The sequence below is a fragment of the Canis lupus genome, chromosome 5 (assembly GCF_048164855.1).
Source record: "Canis lupus baileyi chromosome 5, mCanLup2.hap1, whole genome shotgun sequence".
NCBI classification, from domain to species: Eukaryota; Metazoa; Chordata; class Mammalia; order Carnivora; family Canidae; genus Canis; species Canis lupus.
This window is the reverse complement of record NC_132842.1, coordinates 62,610,828-62,630,877: the sequence shown is the minus strand read 5'-3', so window position 1 is coordinate 62,630,877 and position 20,050 is coordinate 62,610,828. Positions and strand designations below refer to the sequence as shown.

General features: G+C 38.4%; 1 protein-coding gene across 10 annotated transcripts in view; it reads left to right on the top strand.

The window, feature by feature from the left end:
- Positions 1–20,050, top strand: part of FTO (FTO alpha-ketoglutarate dependent dioxygenase) — a 428,434-nt gene that overhangs the window by 148,798 nt on the left and 259,586 nt on the right. For all 10 annotated transcript variants that reach the window (XR_012031486.1, XR_012031485.1, XM_072827050.1 and 7 more), the window contains exon 5: positions 17,860–17,939. Coding sequence is in view for 8 of the 10 variants with exons in the window: in XM_072827050.1 (XP_072683151.1) it covers positions 17,860–17,939 (80 nt within the window). In the remaining 2 variants the exon portion in view is untranslated. The remainder of the gene's footprint in view (positions 1–17,859; positions 17,940–20,050) is intronic.

Sequence of the window (20,050 nt, the reverse complement as noted above, 5' to 3'; positions counted from 1 at the left end):
TCTAAAGATAGGAAGAATGGCCATAAAGGAAGGTTTTTTTAAATTTTTTTAATTTTTTTTTTATTTTTTTTTATTTTATTGACTCTTACTGCAGGCTTCAGTTCAGGATGACAAGGAATGAGTTTCACATTCCTGAAACAGTCCCTGTAGCAGATTTCAAGGCCAGGCATTATACCCCATGATGGAAGATTCCTTAAATTCTTCCTGTGGAATAATTCCTCTAGACCCTAGAAACATTGAAAAATTTTTAAAAAGACCTAAATTATAGTCCTCAGTCAAATCATTGTAGTGGCCTTGTGCTATAATTCTGTCCTAAAATTGGCTTTGGCACAAACATTTTTCCTTCTATTTGTTTATGCTGTTCCCTCCACCTTGTTGGGTTTTTCTGTCTACGTATATTTATTTAGGGTGACATTAAAGAATTTAATATCCATGATGGCAGAGGCATCAACCAATCAGTGTAGATGCAGTAATTCTTTTTTACCCTCTGGACTGTAGTAATTGGTTCAGAGGTCTTATCTGTTAGAATTAAGGTTTTTAAGAGCCACTACCGTCTTCTCTGTATTATTACACAGCATAACAGCACTTAATGCCTTGTACATAATGGGAACTTGCCATGTATTTGTAGAGGTCATCCTTTTTTCGTCCCCAGGTATAAGCCAGAAACCAAAGCCACCATCCTTAAGTGCCGGTGGAAAAGCAGATGTGACATAGGAATGAATCAAGAGGGAAGGCAGGAGGTATATGGAGGAACAGAACCAAGGGTTTAAGTGGATGCTTCTGTTTTATTCATTAACTTCATTAGGGTGGTTCTAGTGGGCAGAAGTGATGGCCCTGCCTGTTCAAAGGGGGAAAGAGAAGAAAACTACTCATTCAGGTTTGCCCCTTCAAGCCACCTGTGTCCCTTCTCATCTCTCTGTTTCCCAAAGCTTCTCTGCCCTGCTGTTTCTTGGGAAGAGTTACAGTCTGGAAGATTAAAGGCAGCTCTTGCCAAAGTGGGATTAAAGTTCATAAGGTGGGAAAAAGAATGATTAACCTCAAGAATCTATCCTCTTTACAACCCAACAACAAACTAAGCATTCCATAAAAGTTAATTTAGAAACAAGAGGGGGAAAGTCGTGTATCCTCAGGCCATCTTCACCTCTGTGCTTGTTTTTATAGGATAGTTTTCACTCCCATGGAAGAATGGATTTTGCGGAAGGTTTACAGAACCATCCAAAGCTCATACCGCCTTCACTGATGGCTGTGTGCCATCGTTTTAATTTGAGGAATGAATGCCTCTTTTCTTAGGATCTCCTCATTGAACATTATCCTTTGGATCTTTCCAAAATAATGATATGTATTGTTTTATTTTTTATTGCTACGTACAAAAGTAGTACTATATGCCATCCAGGGAGAGATGCCATCAATCTGAAGATGTAGTCCAATTTCAGATATACTAAATATGAAGAAAAAAGGTGCACCTTGGATTTGATGAAATTTAGTGCATGTCCACTTTAAAGAACTTATAAACAATAGGAAAGCGTAAATACAAATATGTCATATTGTCACCATGCACAGATCATATTCTTCATAACTATTTGGTTTAATTCCATCTAGTGTCTCATTCTGTACTTGGACACATATGGGTTTGTTTTTTTTTTTTTTTTTTTAGAAAATTAGTATTATCTTAGATACAATGTTTTAAACCCTTTTTTCATTACTTTCATATCTTGAGCATTTTTCCTTATTAAATATTCCTTGAAATGTGATTTTTAAAAATGGCTTAAATATTACTCCCCTACTTTTGGTGGTTTAATGCATCTCTGGTGTTTATTTGATATCATGTATATTGCTCTGGTGAATATCTTTGTACACATATCTTTGCAACTGTGATTATTGCTTTAGGAAAAAAACACTAGAAGTGGAATACCTAGATGAGAGGAGGGTGTAACTATTTTATTTTTTTTAAGTTTTAATTTTTTTAAAAAAGATTTTATTTATTTATTCATGAGAGACACAGAGAGAGAGAGGGGCAGAGACACAGGCAGAGGGAGAAGCAGGCTCCATGCAGGGAGCCCAACGTGGGACTCCATCCCAGTTCTCCAGGATCATGCCCTAGGCTGAAGGCGGCGCTAAACCGCTGAGTCACCCGGCTGCCTGGGTGTGACTATTTTAAAACTGTACATATCAGACTGTCACAATGTACATTCCACCACAGTGCATGAAATGTGGCTGTCAGTTACTACCACTGGCCTCCTTTCCCTCACCCCAGATAATACTGAACATTGCAATTTCTAAGTATTTTGTCACTTCAAAGAGGAAAAGTAGCATGCTGCTGTTTGAAACCGCATTTTTAAATTTATTGAAGAGGTCGAACTTCTTCTATGTTTCTTGGCCACTTGCATATTTCTTTCTGTTACTGTTCGGCATCTGATCGTCATTTGCCCGTTTTTCTGTTAAGGTGTGTTTGATTTTCTTCACATTTCCTGTATGCAACCCTTTGGCCTGCTTCCCAGGTGTTTTTTCATATTTCTTTTGGATTTCCACTTAGATATTTAATGTTATTTTTTTTTAGTTGAAGCATCATTACCTGATGATAATGATTTTTAATACTTGCATTAAATAGCCGTATTTGAAATCATTTTACTACTTTTATGCTCACTGATAATTTTCATGTGAGTTTTTTTCTTTTAAAAACTTATTTTTTATTTTTTTTTAAATTTTATTTATTTATGATAGTCACAGAGAGAGAGAGAGAGAGGCAGAGACACAGGCAGAGGGAGAAGCAGGCTCCATGCACTGGGAGCCCAATGTGGGACTCGATCCTGGGTCCCCAGGATCGCGCCCTGGGCCAAAGGCAGGCCCAAACCGCTGTGCCACCCAGGGATCCCCTAAAAACTTATTTTTTAAATTGAGGTATAATTGACATGTAATATTAGTTTCAGATGTACAACATAATGATTTGATATTTGTATACATTGTGAAACGTTCTCCACGGTGAGTCTAGTTAACATCGTCATCTTACATAATGTGAAACTGAATAGAGGAAACTTCATTTATAATAGAGTTGGGAGAGCAGAGAAGGGAGCTCTCTTGCCCTACCAACTTATTTTCGGGTCAGAGGCCAGCAGTAAGATACTACTTTACTGCCCCAGGAACAGGGAGGAAGATTTTCCACTTGCCTCACAATAGCCCAACCAGTGAGAAACTGCCACGACTCAGCCAGTGAGAAATCCTTACTGCCCTGAACTCTCACTTGCCTCCAGTGGGCTTTTGTTCAAGCAGCCTCTCCCAACTCCTCCTTTTCCTTTGTAAAGTAGCATTCCTTTTTTTTGTTCTCTGAAATTGACTGTTGTTTTGCCATAGTTCAAGTGTCCTGAATTGCAGTTCCCCTGTCATTCTTGAATAAACCCATTTTGCTAGTAAGATAACTGGCTGTTTTGTTTTCAAGGTCAGCAGTAGTTAGGAAACACGTTTTTTTTTGTTTTTTTTTTTGTGATAAGAAATTTAAAAATCTGCTTTCTTGGCAATTTTACATTACATTACATTACATCCCCATGACTTCTTTATTTTATAACCAGAAAATTGTACCTCCTGACCCCCTTTACTCATTTTTCCCACTCCCCATACCCCACATCAGGCAGTCACCAGCCTGTTTTCTGTATCTTTAAGCTTGTTTTTTTGTTTTATTTTATTTATTTATTTTTTAAGGATTTTATTTATTCATGAGACACACACACACACACACACACACACACACAGGCAGAGGGAGAAGCAGGCTTCATGCAGAAAGCCTGATATGGGACTCAATCCCAGGACCCCGGGATCACAATATGATCCAAAGGCAGATGCTCAACCACTGAGCCACCCAGGTGTCCCTGTTTTTGTTTTAGATTCCACATATAAATGAGATCTATGGTATTCATATCTCTCTGTCTGACATATTTCATTTAGACCTCCTTGCCCTGGAGGTCTACCCATGTTGTTGTAAATGGCAACATTTCATACTTTTTTTATAGCTAGTGTTCCGTTGTATCTATGTACCATAATTTCTTTACCCATTCATCCATCAGTGGGTAGTTGGTTGTTGTAAATAATGATGCAGTGAACATGGTGATGCATATGCCTTTTTGAGTTAGTGTGCTCATTTTCTTTGGGTAAATATGAAGAAGTGGAAGTTTTATTTTTATGGTAGTTCTATTTTTAATTTTTTGAGGAACCTCCATACTATTTTCCATAGTGGCAGTACTAATTTACATTGCTATGAAGAGTGCAAAAGTTTTTTTTTTTTTTTTAAAGATTTTATTTGTTTATTCATGAGAGACACAGAGAGAGAGGCAAAGACACAGGCAGAGGGAGACAGACTCCCTGACTCCATGCAGGGAGCCTGATGTGGGACTCGATCCTGGGACTCCAGGATCACGCCCTGGGCCAAAGGCAGGTGCTAAACTGCTGAGCCACCTAGGGATCCCCCAAAAGTTTTTTCTCCATAACCTTGCCAACATTATTATTTCTTGTCTTTTTTTTTTTTTTTTTAAAGATTTTATTTATTCATGGGAAACAGAGAGAGAGAGAGAGAGAAGAGAGAGAAAGAAGCAGGCTCCATGCAGGGATCCCTCCAGGATCACACCCTGGGGCTGGGGGGGGGGGAGCGGGGGAGAGAAGCAGGCTCCATGCAGGGATCCCTCCAGGATCACGCCCTGGGCTGAAGGTGGCACTAAACCGCTGAGCCACCCAGGCTGCCCTTGTCTTTTTTATAGTAGGCATTCTGACCAGTGTGAGGTATTATCTCATTGTGGTTTTAATTAGCATTTCTATGATGATTAGTGATATTGAACACCTTTTCATGTACCTCTAGAGAAATGTCTCCTCAAATCTTCTGCCTATTTTTAATTGGATTGCTTGCTTTTTGCTTTTGAGTTGTAGGAGTTCTTGGATAATATGTTTTGGATATTAACCTCTTATCAGATATGTGATTTGCAAATATTTTTTCCCATTCCATAGGTTGCCATCTTGTTGATGGTCTCCTTTGCTGTGCAGAGCTCTTTATTTATTTGTTTTTGTTTGTTTGTTTGTTTATGAGAGGGGGAGTGGGGCAGGCAGAGGAGAGAGAGAATCTCTCTAGCAGACTCCACGCCCAGTATGGAGCCTGACTGGGGGCTCAATCTCACAGCCCTGAGATCATGGCCTGAGGCAAAATCAATAGTCAGACATTTGACTGGCTGAGCCCCCCAGGCACTCCTGTGCAGAGCTTTTTAGTTTGATATAGTCCTACTTGTTTACTTTTGCTGTCATTGCTTTTGCTTTTGGTGTCATATTTAAAAAGTCATTGCTTAGACCTATGTCAAGGAGCTTACTGCTATGTTTTCTTTTTGTATTGTGGTTTTATTTAAATGAAGTATAGGCTCTAACAAGTTTGTCATGAAGGTTAATGGCAAAGGAATGGTGGTAGCTTATATTCTCTGAGTTTTTATATTGAAAGTGACTATACCTTCACATGCTGCTACCTCCTTAGATAGCTATAGGATTCTTGTGTCGCACGCAGTCTTCCTACCTGAAAACTCTGGATATTGTTCCCTTGAGCTCTAATACTTGATGTTTGAGAGATGTCTAAGATCATCTTTGTTTTGATTCTGTAGTGATAAATTATGGTTTTTCTTTTAACATTTGTCATATTTTGTATTTAATTTTTGAACAGAATATGTTTATGTATTTCAACAACCATTTTGTAGTACAGAGTCCCTTCACAACTTTGAGCAATATCCTCTGTTCTTTGGTGGTTCTTTCATCTATCCTTTTCCTGCTTTCTTTCTAGGATTCTTCATATATTTTGGCTTCCAGAATCTGTCCCTTATTTCTTAGCTGTTCTGTCACTAATTTTCATATTCCCTCCAAGTTCTAGGAGAATGTTTTGAGTTCCCTCATCCACTTTCAATTTGAATTTTGTGTAGCATGTATTCTGTTGTTCACTCCATCTTCCATCATTTTAAATGAAAGGACACTATTTAAAAAAGAAAGTCAACTCCAAGCAATCTTTCCTGATGGCAGATTATTCCATCTTCATGTCTACTTGCCCCATTTTCACAGATGCAGTGCTTCCTTAAATCAAGTGTCTTCTTAAAATATTGAGAATTTTATAAAAAATTTGTCCTGTCAGTTTGAGTAAAACCTTTTGAGCAGAGACAGTTTCAAAGTGGTTCCTTTCCTTTGAACTGCAGTGTTTTTACATGAGTCTGGTGATTTGTCTCTGTCTGTTTCTTCCTTCAGAAGGAGGACTAGTACTGGTTTATGGGCAAATTGGTGTTGAGATTGTTTCTTTTGAAAACTTGGTGTACATTCCCAGCCAAATCCTTCCATCGAAGTATGGAAGGATGAAAATGTATCCTTCTTTGGCCAGATAAGAGATTTCAAGAATTGGAGTGTCCTGAATAACTCATTTTGATCTCCGTGTGGTATAGATGCTTGCCCAATGGACAAACCATGACAGCTTATGGTGCACCTACTTGTTCTAGTTTCTTACCTCAGCTATGTCAGGCTGTCTTCTCAAAGTGGCAGCTTGTACCAGCAGCACATCCTGGGGTCTGTGGGTGTCACAGGTTGCTTGCATTTAAGATTGCCCCGTGGAGGCAAGGGGCCTGCCCCCTGGCTGCCCTGTAGCCTGTCAGACCTTCCCAGTTCTTTTGAATTTGAGGGTGAGCACTCCCGGAATCGGCTTGCTGTATTTACTAGGGTGCTGCTCCTTCAGTGTAGACACTCATGTGTCAGCCCTCTTCACCCTTTCTTTAATCTCCTCCCGCCTAAGCCTATCCAGAACAAACCCTCGCAATTTCTGGCATATTGAGCACCTTTCTCTAATATTCAGTGCTGACAAAAGTCTTGATCTAATTGAATAGTCCCCTGATCATGTCCTTGGGGAATCTGGGAATGGGGCAGCTTGAGAGGCCTGAGTCTGTACCGACATCTTGCCACAAAGCTTCCCCTCCCCCCTTTCAGTGGCTATTAAATTCTGAATATGTTCTCAGTCATGGATGTCCCCATGTCTAGGAAAAATAAGGTCATAAATATTAAGATTGAGCGATGAGAATGGACAGGTGAGTAAGAATGAAAAGCTTCAGTGACTGCGTGAAGCCAGGAAGATTGGATTTCAGTATTGGGCCTATTTAGCTCAGGAGTGTGCCTTTAACGAAGCTCCTGATTGTTACTTTAAGGAATCTGGGATGAAATAGCCCTGGTAACACACTGGACAACAAAACCAAGGAAGTAAGGGGCTGGGTTAAATTTGGGATGACTGACTGCCCCAGTTGGTCCGTGTGGGAGGGGAATCTCAGCAGGTGGGATTTCAGGAGAATTGTGGGCATGATTCAGTCACCCTGGCGGAAATTAATGCCTTTGCATCTATGGTCTTTTATATATGAGATGAGATTTCATGCTACAGTGAATGTCCAGAGCTCTCTTCACCCACTGACAGAGCACACAGCATTTAGCCAGCAAAGTGAGGGCTTTTCTATTTGTTTTGTTGAATAAATTCTACAAACTCTGATTCCACTTGAATATAGAATTAGTCAGTGTTTAGCTGTATTCTGAAATAGCTCTAACAAATAGACATCTTTAGTGTTTTCTTCCTAAAAATTAAGAGTCGTGTTTTGTAAAGCTAGCAAATGTTTTTAGCATATCTTTTAAGATGTACATACAGTCCATGAAGTTGGAGCCACTTGTACAGACTTAGGGTTTTAGATAAATTAGAAGCTCTTGGATGAAAATTACAGGGTTTTTTCTAGAAGCCATAATGGATTAGAGACAGGTGGGAGCAATTTCAAAAGAGTTGTTTGATTCGGAAATTGCCAAGGATTTGAATAAAGGTATAGGGCTCAGTGTATTCTTTCGAATGCTGTGTTTGCCCCTTGGCCTGCATCAGACTAGTTGCCCCTCAGTGGAACAAAAGCACTTAACCAATGTTCATTAAGATGTTTTCTCTTTAGGGCACCTGGGTGGCTTAGTTGGTTAAGCATCTGCCTCTGGCTTAGGTCGTGATTCCCGGGGTCCTGGGATCCAGCCCAGCTCCTTCCTGCTCAGTGGGGAGTCTTCTTTCTCCCTCTCCCCTTGCTGCTGCTGTGCATTCTCACTCTCTCTCCCAAGTTAATAAAAATCTTTTTAAAAAGATGTTTTCACTTTCTCTATGATGTCCATGGATCCTAGTACTAATAGCATAGGATCAGTGAGGCTTTTATTTGTGTAAATGAGAAGGGCATTTATGTATTTCTTAGAAATTGATTTCAACCCTTTATGGGAATCTGCCTGAGGAAACCTCCTCCAGCCTCTGCTCTTCATTTTGTTCTTTTAGACAAAATAGTCCAGGTTAACCAGAAATTCTCAGGTGTGTTTAACCAGAGGCGTCAGAGGGGGGTCAGACTGAAAGGGAGTCTCTCACTTAGCCTTCATCAGGCTTGAAACCACGCTTCTGAGCCCAGCTGCCGAGGTTGGGTCCTTTCCTTCCTTCCTTGTCCTCTCCTTTGTATTTAAAACTCCACAATTGTCACTCCCGTCTCTGTCCTCACCTTTCACTGCATTTTGTAACACTGTTTTCACATCAACCTAATGTTTTGTGACTTAATCATCTTTAATCATTCTTTCCTTTGATAACTCCCAGTACTGCTCTTAATTTCACTCTCTCCCCTCCTTCCCTCCTCCATCCAATCTTTTAGCAGGTCTTCTGTTTTTCTCTAAAGCATTCTGGACCTGATCACTGCTCACCATCTCCTGCTCAGTCATGGTGGTCCACATCACCATCGGCTCCCACGTGGAGCAGCAGCTTCCCCACAGGTCTTCCTGCTCCAAAGCCTGCCCTTTTCCATCCTCCCTTTTTTCCAGAAAGCTGTCAGAGTGGTCTACTCAGACTTAGATCACCCTTTTTTCCCCTGCTTAAAGTTTTCTAATCGTTTCCCATTGTATCTAGACTTAAGCCCCACATTCTGACTGTGACCAACGGCGACCACCTTCATCTGTTCACCTTTCCCTCTCCACCTTGAGCACCTTGCTGCAGTCTCCAGTACAGTGAGCTTATTCAGTGCCTTGGTGCCAGCTCTTTCTTCTGCTGGGAATTCTCTCATCCCAGATGTTGGTGTTGCCAGGATCCTCGTTATTCAGATCTCAAGCCAACTTAGCTCTCCCCAGCAATAGTTCCATATCTAGTAGTGTGTTATTCCTTCACACCCCCACTAATTCTTATACTTCTTAAATTGTCCTGTTTTCTCCAGAGCAAGTCATGTCTGAATTTCTTGTTTATTTACTTACTCTATATCTTCCCCATCCTGATGTAACCCCCATGAAAGCAAGGACTTTGTTTTGTTCACTGTGCCCAGAGTAGTACCTGGCACAAAGTAGTTCTTCATCTACATAGTGAATGAAATGATGTGAGTGTTTTCCTTTGCCATGAGAACACCCTAGGAGAAAAACTATATAGTTATATACCTGCATATTGGTCTCAAGACTGTGAGCTATGGACTGTTAAATAATTTTCCAAAGACTTTTCAGTTGATAATTTTTTAAAAGATAGAGTTTATTTTTAGAGCAGTTTAGGCTCCTAGCTCCTAGTGGTTACAATTATTACAATTGATTAACCTACTTTGACATATCATTATCACTCAGAGTCTATGTTTTACAATGGAGTTCACTCTTGTTGTTGTCTATTTTATGGATATGTTTTATGTATTTAAGAAATGTATTATGACATATCTTCCATTATAGTATCATACAAGATAGTTTCACTGCCCTAAAAATCCTCTGTAACCCTTCTATTCATTCCCTCCCTCCACTCAACTCTTACCATCTATTTACGTTCTCTGCAGTCTTGTCTTTTCTAGAATGTTGTATAATTGGAATCTTAGAGAAGATAGCCTTTTCCAATTGGCTTCTTTCACCTAATGATATGTATTTAGGTTTCCTCATTTCTTTTCATTTATTGATAGCTCATTTCTTTTTAGTGCTGAATATTATTCTATTGTCTGAATGGGCCACAGTTTATCCACCTACTGACAGATATTTTGGTTGCTTCCAAGTTTTGGCACTTGTTCATAAAGCTGCTCTAAACATCTGTTCACAGGTTTTTGTGTGGACCTAAGTTTTCATTTCATTTGGATGAATATCAAGGAGGGCAGATGCTGAATCTTATGGTGAGAATAGGTTTAGTTTGTAAGAAACTACAGAACTGGGCAGTCTCAGTGGCTCAGCGGTTTAGCGCCGCCTTCAGCTAAGGGCATGATCCTGGAGTCCTGGGATCAAGTCCCACGTTGGGCTTCTTGCATGGAGCCTGCTTCTTCCTCTGCCTGTGTCTCTGTCTCTCTCTTTGTCTCTCATGAATAAATAAATAAAATCTTAAAAAAAAACACAAAAAACCCCTACAGAACAAATAGCCTTCCAAAACAACTATATCATTTTGTATTCCCATCAGGAACGAATGCATGTTCTATTTTTACGTTATTTGTGTCAGCATTTGGTGTTACCAGTTATCAGTGGATTTTGGCCCTTCTAATAGGTGCTTAGTAGTGTCTTTTAATTTGCAATTCCATGACAAATGGTTGTTATAATTTGCAGTTCCATGACAAATGATAATGAGCATCTTTTCATGTGCGTATTTGCAGTCTGTATATTGGTGAGGTGTCTGTTCAGGTCTTTTGCCCATTTCTTCAGTAAAGTTGTTTGTTTTCTTGTTGAGTTTCAAGTGTTCTTTATATTTTGAACTGCAGCCCTTTATTGAGCATGTCTTTTGCAAGTATTTTATCCCAGTTTGTAGCTTGTCTTCTTATTTTCATGACAATGAGTTTAACAGAACAGTTTTTAATTTTTATGAAGTGCAGTTTACCAATTACTTCTTTCCTGGGGTGTGCTTTTGGTGTTTTATCCAAAGACTCATCATTAGCCCAAAGTCATCTAGATTTCCACTTCTGTTATTTTTTAGTTTTAGACATTTTATATTTAGATCTATGATCCATTTTGAGTTAATTTTTGTGAAAAGTGTAAAGTTTGGTTCTAGATTCTTAGATTTTTTTTTTTTTTTTTTTTTACATGTGGCTATCCAGTTGTTCCAACACCATTTATTGGAGAGATTATCCTTGCTATTGTATTATTGCCTTTGCTCCTTTGTCAAAGATCAGTTGACCATATTTATGTGGCTCTTTTTTCTGGATTCTCTTTTCTTCTGTTCCATTGATCTCTTTGCCCATTCTTTTGCCAATAAGACATTGTCTTGATTACTCTAGTTTTATAGTAATTTTTGAAGTTAGGTAAGTCCAACTTTGTTCTTCTTCAATATTGTGTTGGCTATTTTGGGTTTTTGCCTCACTATAGAAACTGTAGAATCAGTTTGTCAAAATCCACAAAATAACTTATTGGGATTTTGATTGGGATTGCATTGAATCTATAGATCAAGTTGGGAAAAACTGACATATTGACAATATTGAATCTTTCCATGAACATGAAATATCTCTCCATTGTTTAGTTCTTTGATTTCATTAGGGTTTTTGGTTTTCCTTTTTTTTTACTTTTTTCTTTATTTTTTAGTAGAGAGAAGGAAAACAGGGAGAGAGAGAATCTTTCAAGTAGGATCCAGTCTCCCACTATGGAGGCTGACTTGGAGCTTTCTCAAAAGCCTGAGATTGTAACCTGAGCCAAAATCAAGAGTCAGATGCTTAACCAACTGAACCTCCCAGGCGCTCCTTTGGTTTTCTTTATGTAGATCCTTGTACATATTTTGTTAGAATTTATATCTAAGTATTTTATTATGGGGGATGCTAATATAATTGGTAATAAATTTTTACTTTCAAATTCCACTTACTCATTAGGAAACTGATTGACTTTTGTATATTAAGCTTATATCCTACTGCCATGCTAAAATTGCTTATTAATTCCAGGAGAGTTTTTTGTTGTTGATTCTTTTGGATTTCCTACAGAGACAAGTCATATCATCTGTGAAGAAGGAGTTTTATTTCTTCCTTCTCAATCTGTATACCTTTTTTTTTTTTTTTTTGGCTGATTTCATTAAACACTTCCGGTGTGCTATTGAAAAGGAATGATAAGAAGAGACATTCTAGGGATCCCTGGGTGGCTCAGTAGTTTAGCGCCTGCCTTAGGCCCAGGGCGTGATCCTGGAGTCCCAGGATCGAGTCCCACATCAGGCTGCCTGCATGGAGCCTGCTTCTCTGCCTGTGTCTCTGCCTCTCTCTCTCTCTCTCTCTCTCTCTGTCTCTCATGAATAAATAAATAAAATCTTTAAAAAAAGAGAGAGAGAGAGAGAGAGAGAGAGAGAGAAAAGAAACATTCTGGCCCTGTTCCCTATCTTAGTGAGAAATCAAGTTTAAATATGATGTTAGCTGTAGATTTTTTTATAGATGATCTGTGTAACATTGAACAAATTACTCTCTAGTCCTAGTTTACTAAGTGTTTTTATTATGGATTTGTGTTGGATTTTGTCAGATTTTTTTTCTGCATCTATTGATATGATCATGTGATTTTTTTCTTTAGCCTGTTGATGTGCTGGGATATATTTATTGATTTTCAAATATTGAGCCAGCCTTGCATACCTGGATAAATTTCACTTGATAGTTCTGTATAAGTCTATAAGATGTATATAAAAGTATATAAAATATATATTATTGGTTTCTATTTTCTGGTATTTTGTTGAGGATTTTTGCATTCGTGTTCTTGAGAGATACTAGTTTGCAGTTTTCTTTTCTTCTGATATCTTTGTCTGGTTTTGGTATTAGGGTATTTTTGGTCTCATAGAGTGAATTAGGACGTCTTCCTTCTTTTTTCTTGTGGAAGAAATGGTAAAGAATAGATATAATTTTCTCCTTAAATGGTTGGTAGAATTTACCAGTGATCCCATATGGGCTTGATGCTTTCTGTTTAAGAAGGTAATTAATTTTGACTCAGTTTCTTCAGTACACATAGGCCTATTCAGATGATCTATTTCTTATGTGAGTTTTGGCAGATTGAATCTTTCAAAGAATTGATCCATTTCATCTATATTTTTGAATTTGTAGACAGAGAGCTGTTCATAATTTTACTTTATTTGCCTTTTAATATCCATAGGATCTGCACTGATGTTCCCTTTTGTATTTCTGGTATTAGTAATTTGTATTTTTCCTTTTTTTTCTTAGCCTGGACAGAGGCTTATTGATTTTATTGATCTTTTCAAAGAACCAGCTTTGTTTCATTGACTTTCTCTGTTGATTTTCTGTTTTTTATTTCATTGATTTGTTCTAGTTATTTTTTTTTACCTTTAGATTTAATTTGCTCTCCTTTTTCTAGTTTTCTAAGATTGAAGCTTATATTACAGAATTTAGATCTTTTTTTTTGTAATGTATGCATTCAGCATGTTAAATTTTTCCCTTTGAAGTGCTTTTGCTGCAGCTCACAAATTTTGATGTTGTATTTTTATTTTCATTTAGTTGAAAATACTTTAAAATTTCTCTTGAGATTTCTCCTTTTTTATTTTAAAAAAAGATTTTATTTATTCATGAGAGACACAGAGATACAGAGACATAGGCAGAGAGAGAAGCAGGCTCTATGCAAGAAGCCTGATGTGGTATTTGATCCCAGGAATCCAGGATCATGCCCTGAGCCAAAGTCAGATGCTCAACCGCTGAGCCACCCAGGGGTCCCGAGATTTCTTCTTTTACTATGTTATTTAGAAGTTGTTTAATCTTTTAAGTATTTTAAGATTTTCTAGCTGTCTTTTTGTTAACTGATTTGTGATTTAATTCCTGTATGGTCTGAGAGCAGACATTGTATGATTTCTAATCCTTTAAATTTGGGTTGTTTTTATGTTTGTTTTGTTTTTTATTTTGTTCTGGTCCCAGAATGTGGTCTATCTTGGTAAATGTTCCATATGAGCTTGAGAAGAATATGTATTTAGCTCTTTTTGGATGAAGTAGTCTACAAATGTCAGTTATATCCAATTGATTGATGGTATTCTTGAGTTCAGCTGCGTCCTTATTGATTCTGTACTTAATGGATCTGTCCTTTTCTGATAGGAGATGTTGAAGTTTCCAACTATAATAGTGGACTTGTCTATTTCTCCTTCTGTTTTTATTTTTTTAAGATTTTATTTATTTATTCATGACAGACATACACACAGACACACAGAGAGGGAGAGAGAGAGGCAAAGACATAGGCAGAGGGAGAAGCAGGCTCCATGCAGGAAGCCTGATGTGGGACTCGATCCCAGAACTCCAGGATCATGGCCTGGGCCAAAGGCAGATGCTCAACCGCTGAGCCACACAGACATCCTTCTCCTTGCTGTTGTATTAGATTTGCTTCATATAATTCAGCTCTCTTTCAAGGCACGTACACATAAGAATTGCTATATCTTCACGAAGGATTGACTCCTTTATCACTTTGTAATGCCCTTTTTATCCTTGATAATTTCTTTGTTTTGAAGAAACAAAGACTGAAATTCATATAGGTGTTCCAGCTTTGTTTTGATTAGTGTTAGCATAGAATGTCTTTCTCCCCTGCTTTATTTTTAGTTTATATGTGACCTTATACTAAGTGAATTTCTGTAGACAACATATAAATAGTTGGGTTTTGGCTTTTTATCCACTCTGCCAATCTCTGTCTTTTAATTGATATATTTACTCCTCTGACATTGAAAGTGGCTATTGATATAATTGGTTTAATAGCTACCTTATTTGTTAATATTTTCTATTTGTTGCTCTTATTCTTTGTTCTGATCTTTTTCTTTGGCCATCATTTCTTCAGATAATTTTTTTCAGGTAATTTTTTTCTATCCTTCTTCTTCTTCTTTCTTCTTTCTGCTTTCTTCTTTCTTCTTCCTCTTCTTCCTCTTCTTCCTCTTCTTCCTTCTTTTTTTAAGATTTATTTATTTAGGGGCACCTGGATGACTCAGTTAAATGTCTGCCTTTAGCTCAGGACATGGTTTCAGGGTCCTGGGATTGAGCCCTGCATCAGGCTCCCTGCTCAGTGGGGAGTCAGCTTCTCCCTCTTCCTCCACTCCTCCCCCTGCTCGTGCTCTTTCTCTGTCTCTCTCAAATAAATAAAAATCTTAAAAAAATTTTATTTATTTGAGAGAGAGCATGTGCACACAGGAGCAAGAGAGAGACACAAAGGGAGAGGAGAGAGAAAATCCAAGCAGACTCCACGGTGAACACAGAGCCTGATGCAGGGCTTTATCCCATGACCTCTGAGATCATGACTTGAGCTGAAACCAAGAGTCATATGCTTAACTGGCTGAGCCACCCAGGTGCCCTGTGTCATTCTCCTCTTCTGAGAATCAAATTATATTTATGTTAAACTGATCAGTAGTATCTCATAGGTCATTGATGCCCTTTCATTTATCTTAGTCTTTTTTTCTCTGTGTGCTTTATTTTTTGGTAGTTTTTATTTCTGTGTATTCTAATTCACTGGTTTTTTTTCTGCAATGTCTAAAGTGCTGTTTATTTCATTCAGTGTAATTTTTAAATTTCAGATATTACATTTTTCATCCTTAGAAGCCTCATTTTATTTACTTATATATATGAAAGATGTGTATATGTGAAAGAAGAGAGTGATATGTATACATCTTATATATACATATGTGTCATGTATCATGTATGTCACATCTTTCATTGCTCTGTTACTCTTTTTCTTATAATATTTTATTTTTAAAAAATATTTATTTATTTATTTTAGAGAGAGAGAGAGAGCATGAGCAGGGGAAGGGTCAGAAGGAGAGGGAGAGAAGCAGACTTCCTACTGAGTGCAGAGCCTGATGTGGGGCTCAACCCTATGATCATAGCCTGTGCCGAAACTAAGAGTCAGATGCTTAATTGACTGAGCCATCCAGGTAGTCCTATGAGATTTTATTTTTAAGTAATCTTTATATCCAACATGGAGCTCAAACTTATTACCCTGAGACCATGAGTCATAATAAGCTCTACCAACCAAGCCAGCCAGGTACCCCTCTTCTCTGTTACTTCTTGAGTGGATGCTAGATTTGTGAATTTTTTTTTGTTAGGTATCTGATTTTGTTAAATTCTTTTAAATAGTGTTAGACTTTGCTCCAATGACTAGTTAAAGTATTTGGAATAACTTGGATACTTTTGAGGCTTGCTTTTAAGCTATTAAGTGGATCTAGGGCAGCCTTTGATGAACTAATTTGGCTCTACTGCTAAGTTGTTGCTTTTCCAAGGACTCTAACCCATTATCTCATAGTAGGTGCCATTCTAGCTGCTGAGAACACAAAATATCCTCAGCCTTACATGAGGTCTGAGATTTTTCAGCCTATCATTTGCTGGTGCTTGTTTTCTTGCTCTTGGGAAGCTTTCATTCACAAGTGGACAGGTCAGTGCTTAGCCACAGATTTGAAGAAACTCTTCTGCAGATATTTACTTGTTTTCTCTTTGTACAGGTTCTCCTGTTCCAGTATTCTGTCTTACAAATCCTTGTTGCCTGGCTTTCCTAAACTCTAGTCTCTGTCTTCACAACTCAACAAGAGGGAAAACTGAAAACTCTGGGTTCTGTCTGACTCCCCCTTTCCATTCTAGGTAGTAAGCTAGGGCAATCTTAGGGCTCACCTATTTTGTTTGTCTTTGGGATTGTATCTTGCTCTGTTTTCCAGTGTCAGAAACATTTGTTTCCTATTTTTGTTTTCTTTTTTTTTAAATGTATTTATTCATGAGAGACAGAGAGAGAGAGAGAGAGAGAGAGAGGCAGAGACACAGGCAGAGGGAAAAGGAGGTTGCCTGCGGGGAACCTGATGTGGGACTCAATCCTGGATCCTGGGATCACGCCCTGAGCCAAAGGCAGATGTCCAACTGCTGAGCCATCCAGGTGTCCCTACTTTTGGTCCATTTTTATAGTTGTTTAAGGTAGGAAGGCAAACCTTGTCACTGTTACTCCAGAATGTCCAGAAGCAGGAGACCTTCGGCTGACATTTTGCATTTCCATTATTTTGTTTAAAAGTTAATTTTAATGATATGATGGTTTTCTGCCTTTTGGTTTAAATCATTATGAGTGTTGGTATCTTGGTAAGAAGCCTCACTTGCCTATTTAGGAAATCACACACTGCTGGGGACCAGTACTGTTTCCTTCTCTTCTTTGTAATAGAGAAAGTGGTGTCCTAAGCAGAGGTGATAGAGATTTTGCCTGACATGTGGCATCATTTCTTAGAATACACAACAACTTGGCCATTGGTTTTTCTTCCACTGCGTGTGGTTTTAGGCTTATTCTTTAGCTGATGAATTCACCACCTACTCCATTCTTGGGTTGTGAATCCATAGGCTAGAATTCTTTTCTGAGAGCCAAAACTTTGCAACTGCTGAGTTGGTTGGTTTTTTGCCTGGAAAATTGTTAGGGTAAAGTTGATACTTTGATTGGGGAGAGAAAAAGGCAGATTTTCAGATGAAAGCTGTTCCACCCTAAATAGTATAAAAAGGTTTTGGCTTATTATCTAAAGGCATGGGTAGAATTTGATGTATCATGAGAAAGAGAAAGAAGTTCATAAAGAGTAAAACTTAGTGGTGAGTGGTGATCGTAAGACTACACGTAAGTAGGATAACCATGTACTCTTTTGGCTAAAGACAATCCAGGTTTACACCTGTTGTCCTGGAATAATTAACATCCCCTTTCACTCTTGGAAGTGTCATGGTTTTGATGTCTATACATATACTTTATTTATATATATGCAAAGTCATCCTAGTTATAAAGAATGGTTTAAAGAATACAAAGTAGATGTTAATTCCTCAGTTATTGTTGTTCTTGAATGATGGATTTACTGTTTACTTTGTATTTTTGTTGAATAGTTTATAGTGACTAATAAATGTGTGTGTGTGTGTGTGGTTTTATTTTTTTATTTTTTAATTTTTGGTATTTTTCCTACAGATGATCTCAATGCCACCCACCAACACTGTGTTTTGGCTGGTTTACCACCTCGGTTTAGTTCCACCCACCGAGTGGCAGAGGTAAGTGTAAATAAAAATGTGATTCAAACTTAATTGGATGTGACAGCAGTGGTTGAATGAGCAATTTTGCATAGAGTTTTGGAAGAGTATTTGATAGGAAAATTGCTTCCATCGAACTTGACTTTAGCCTTTATTTACTTGCTTTTTTAACTTTGAGTTGTGTTGGATACAGTTTTTAAGAGAATATTCATAGCATGGGATAAGTATATTTTGCTTCTTTGGGGTTATGTTTCTTGGAGAAGGTAAAATGCTATTGGCAGATATTGCTAGTTAGATTTTCTAAGGGGTTTATATCTGTCAAGGTCAAGGACAGGAGATGACCAGAAGCAGATGGGGGGGATTTGTGCGCTTGTGTATATGCTGGCTATGACCGGGCTCTGATGGTTGAGAATTTACATTTCTCTTAACTTTTTGGTCAGGCTTCTGGTCATATGTGAATATAAATTAAGGAGAGAGTTACAGTGGTGCCAGGGAATTTCTGAGCTTCCCTGTTGTGTCCATAAACCAGACTTTATTGCTAAATTCTGCTACCACTTGCAGTGTGGCTGATGGTCAGCTGATTAGACCGGTTCAGAGTGGAAAGTTAAGAGGTGGGAAATACTTAACAGTTACCCTGGAGTACTGTGTGATCGGTTAAGGAGGGTTCCAGACAGCAGGGGAATAATCATGAAAAGGACTGCAGGTTGACCTTGAATCCAAACTTGTTATCTATGCTTTGCTTTGTAGATTGACTTTTCATTATACCACAGGGAGGACCGAGGTGGGAAGTTGAACAGAAGGGATAGTACAAAGTGGCAGGAAGCACAAGCACAAGACCTTCTCAGTCTGAGTCTATAAGGCAGTGGCATGTCCTTCGGGAATTAAATAGCTTTTCTCGTGGTCTGGTCATGTTGCTGTGGGGTAGAGAGGGCATGAGTGTCTACTAAATTAAGATACCATCAAGCCCATGAACCACTCCTTTGTCCCCTTCCCCTTTTCTCCCTGGCCCCTTCTCTTCCATTTGCTCTTTTCCTTTTCTCCCTTGCCCTTCTCTTCCATTTGCTCATCTAAATACTTGAGTCCCTGTGACATGTTTAGCCGCACAACGGGCTTGAGAGAGAGAGCCGTCAACATCATCAATGTGACATCTGTGGACACTACCTTTGTTGAACCTTCCATTTTAACTGGGAAGCCAGGTACCAAACAAACACACAGATAATGATAAAAGAGACCTGGAAGTAAGTTCTGTTAGACAGTTGAGAAGGAAGGAGTATAAGAATGAATGAATGCATGAATGGACAAACAAATGATTGAATGAACTCTTCATTGGATGCTTTCCCTGTGCTGGGCTCTTGGCTGATTCTCAAGCCTGGGTGATTTGGGGATGTCATTGCCATTAGTAGAAATGACCGTTTAAGACATTAGGGGAAGACAGTAGTTCATTCAATTTTAAACAGGCTGAGTTAGAGCTCCCCCATGGAACGGTCCAGCAGATAAATGCAAACAAGGGACAAAAATTCTCCTCCTCCACCTCCTGCAGTAGACATGCCTATACAGAAGCCACCAAAAGGGGCCCCCCAGAGGACAGTTTGAACAGTATCCCTGTGGTCTGGTTTCCTTTTTTCCAGGTGGACCAATTTTATTAGAGTAGCAGTGCTTTCAAAATATGCTGAGGTTCAGCATTTTCTGCTTAAGTCACAGCTGTATTTGTGTCTTCTAAGTTTTAGGCAACATCATGGGCACTAATTAACTTTTATATAAAGAAGCAGGTATATGTAGTGATGCTGTTGAGAGAAAAACATTATCTCAAATCTCTGTCTTTTACAGGCTTTGTACCCAAGTTCAGGCTACTAATTAGACACCTCTACTATGAATGATGTGACCATCTTGCTTTCTGTATTATAGATCAGGGTCAGCACACTATGCCCCGTGGACTAGCCAACTGTTTTTATAAATAAAATTTTAATTGAAACATAGCCACACGCATTTGATTCCATATCGTTTATGGCTGCTTTGGAGTTAACAATGGCAAAGCTGAATAGTTGGAACGAGACCTTAGGCCAGCAAGCCTGTAAGATTTACTATCTGGTCTTTTAAGAAAAAATGGACTAACTCTGTTTTATGTGATCTTA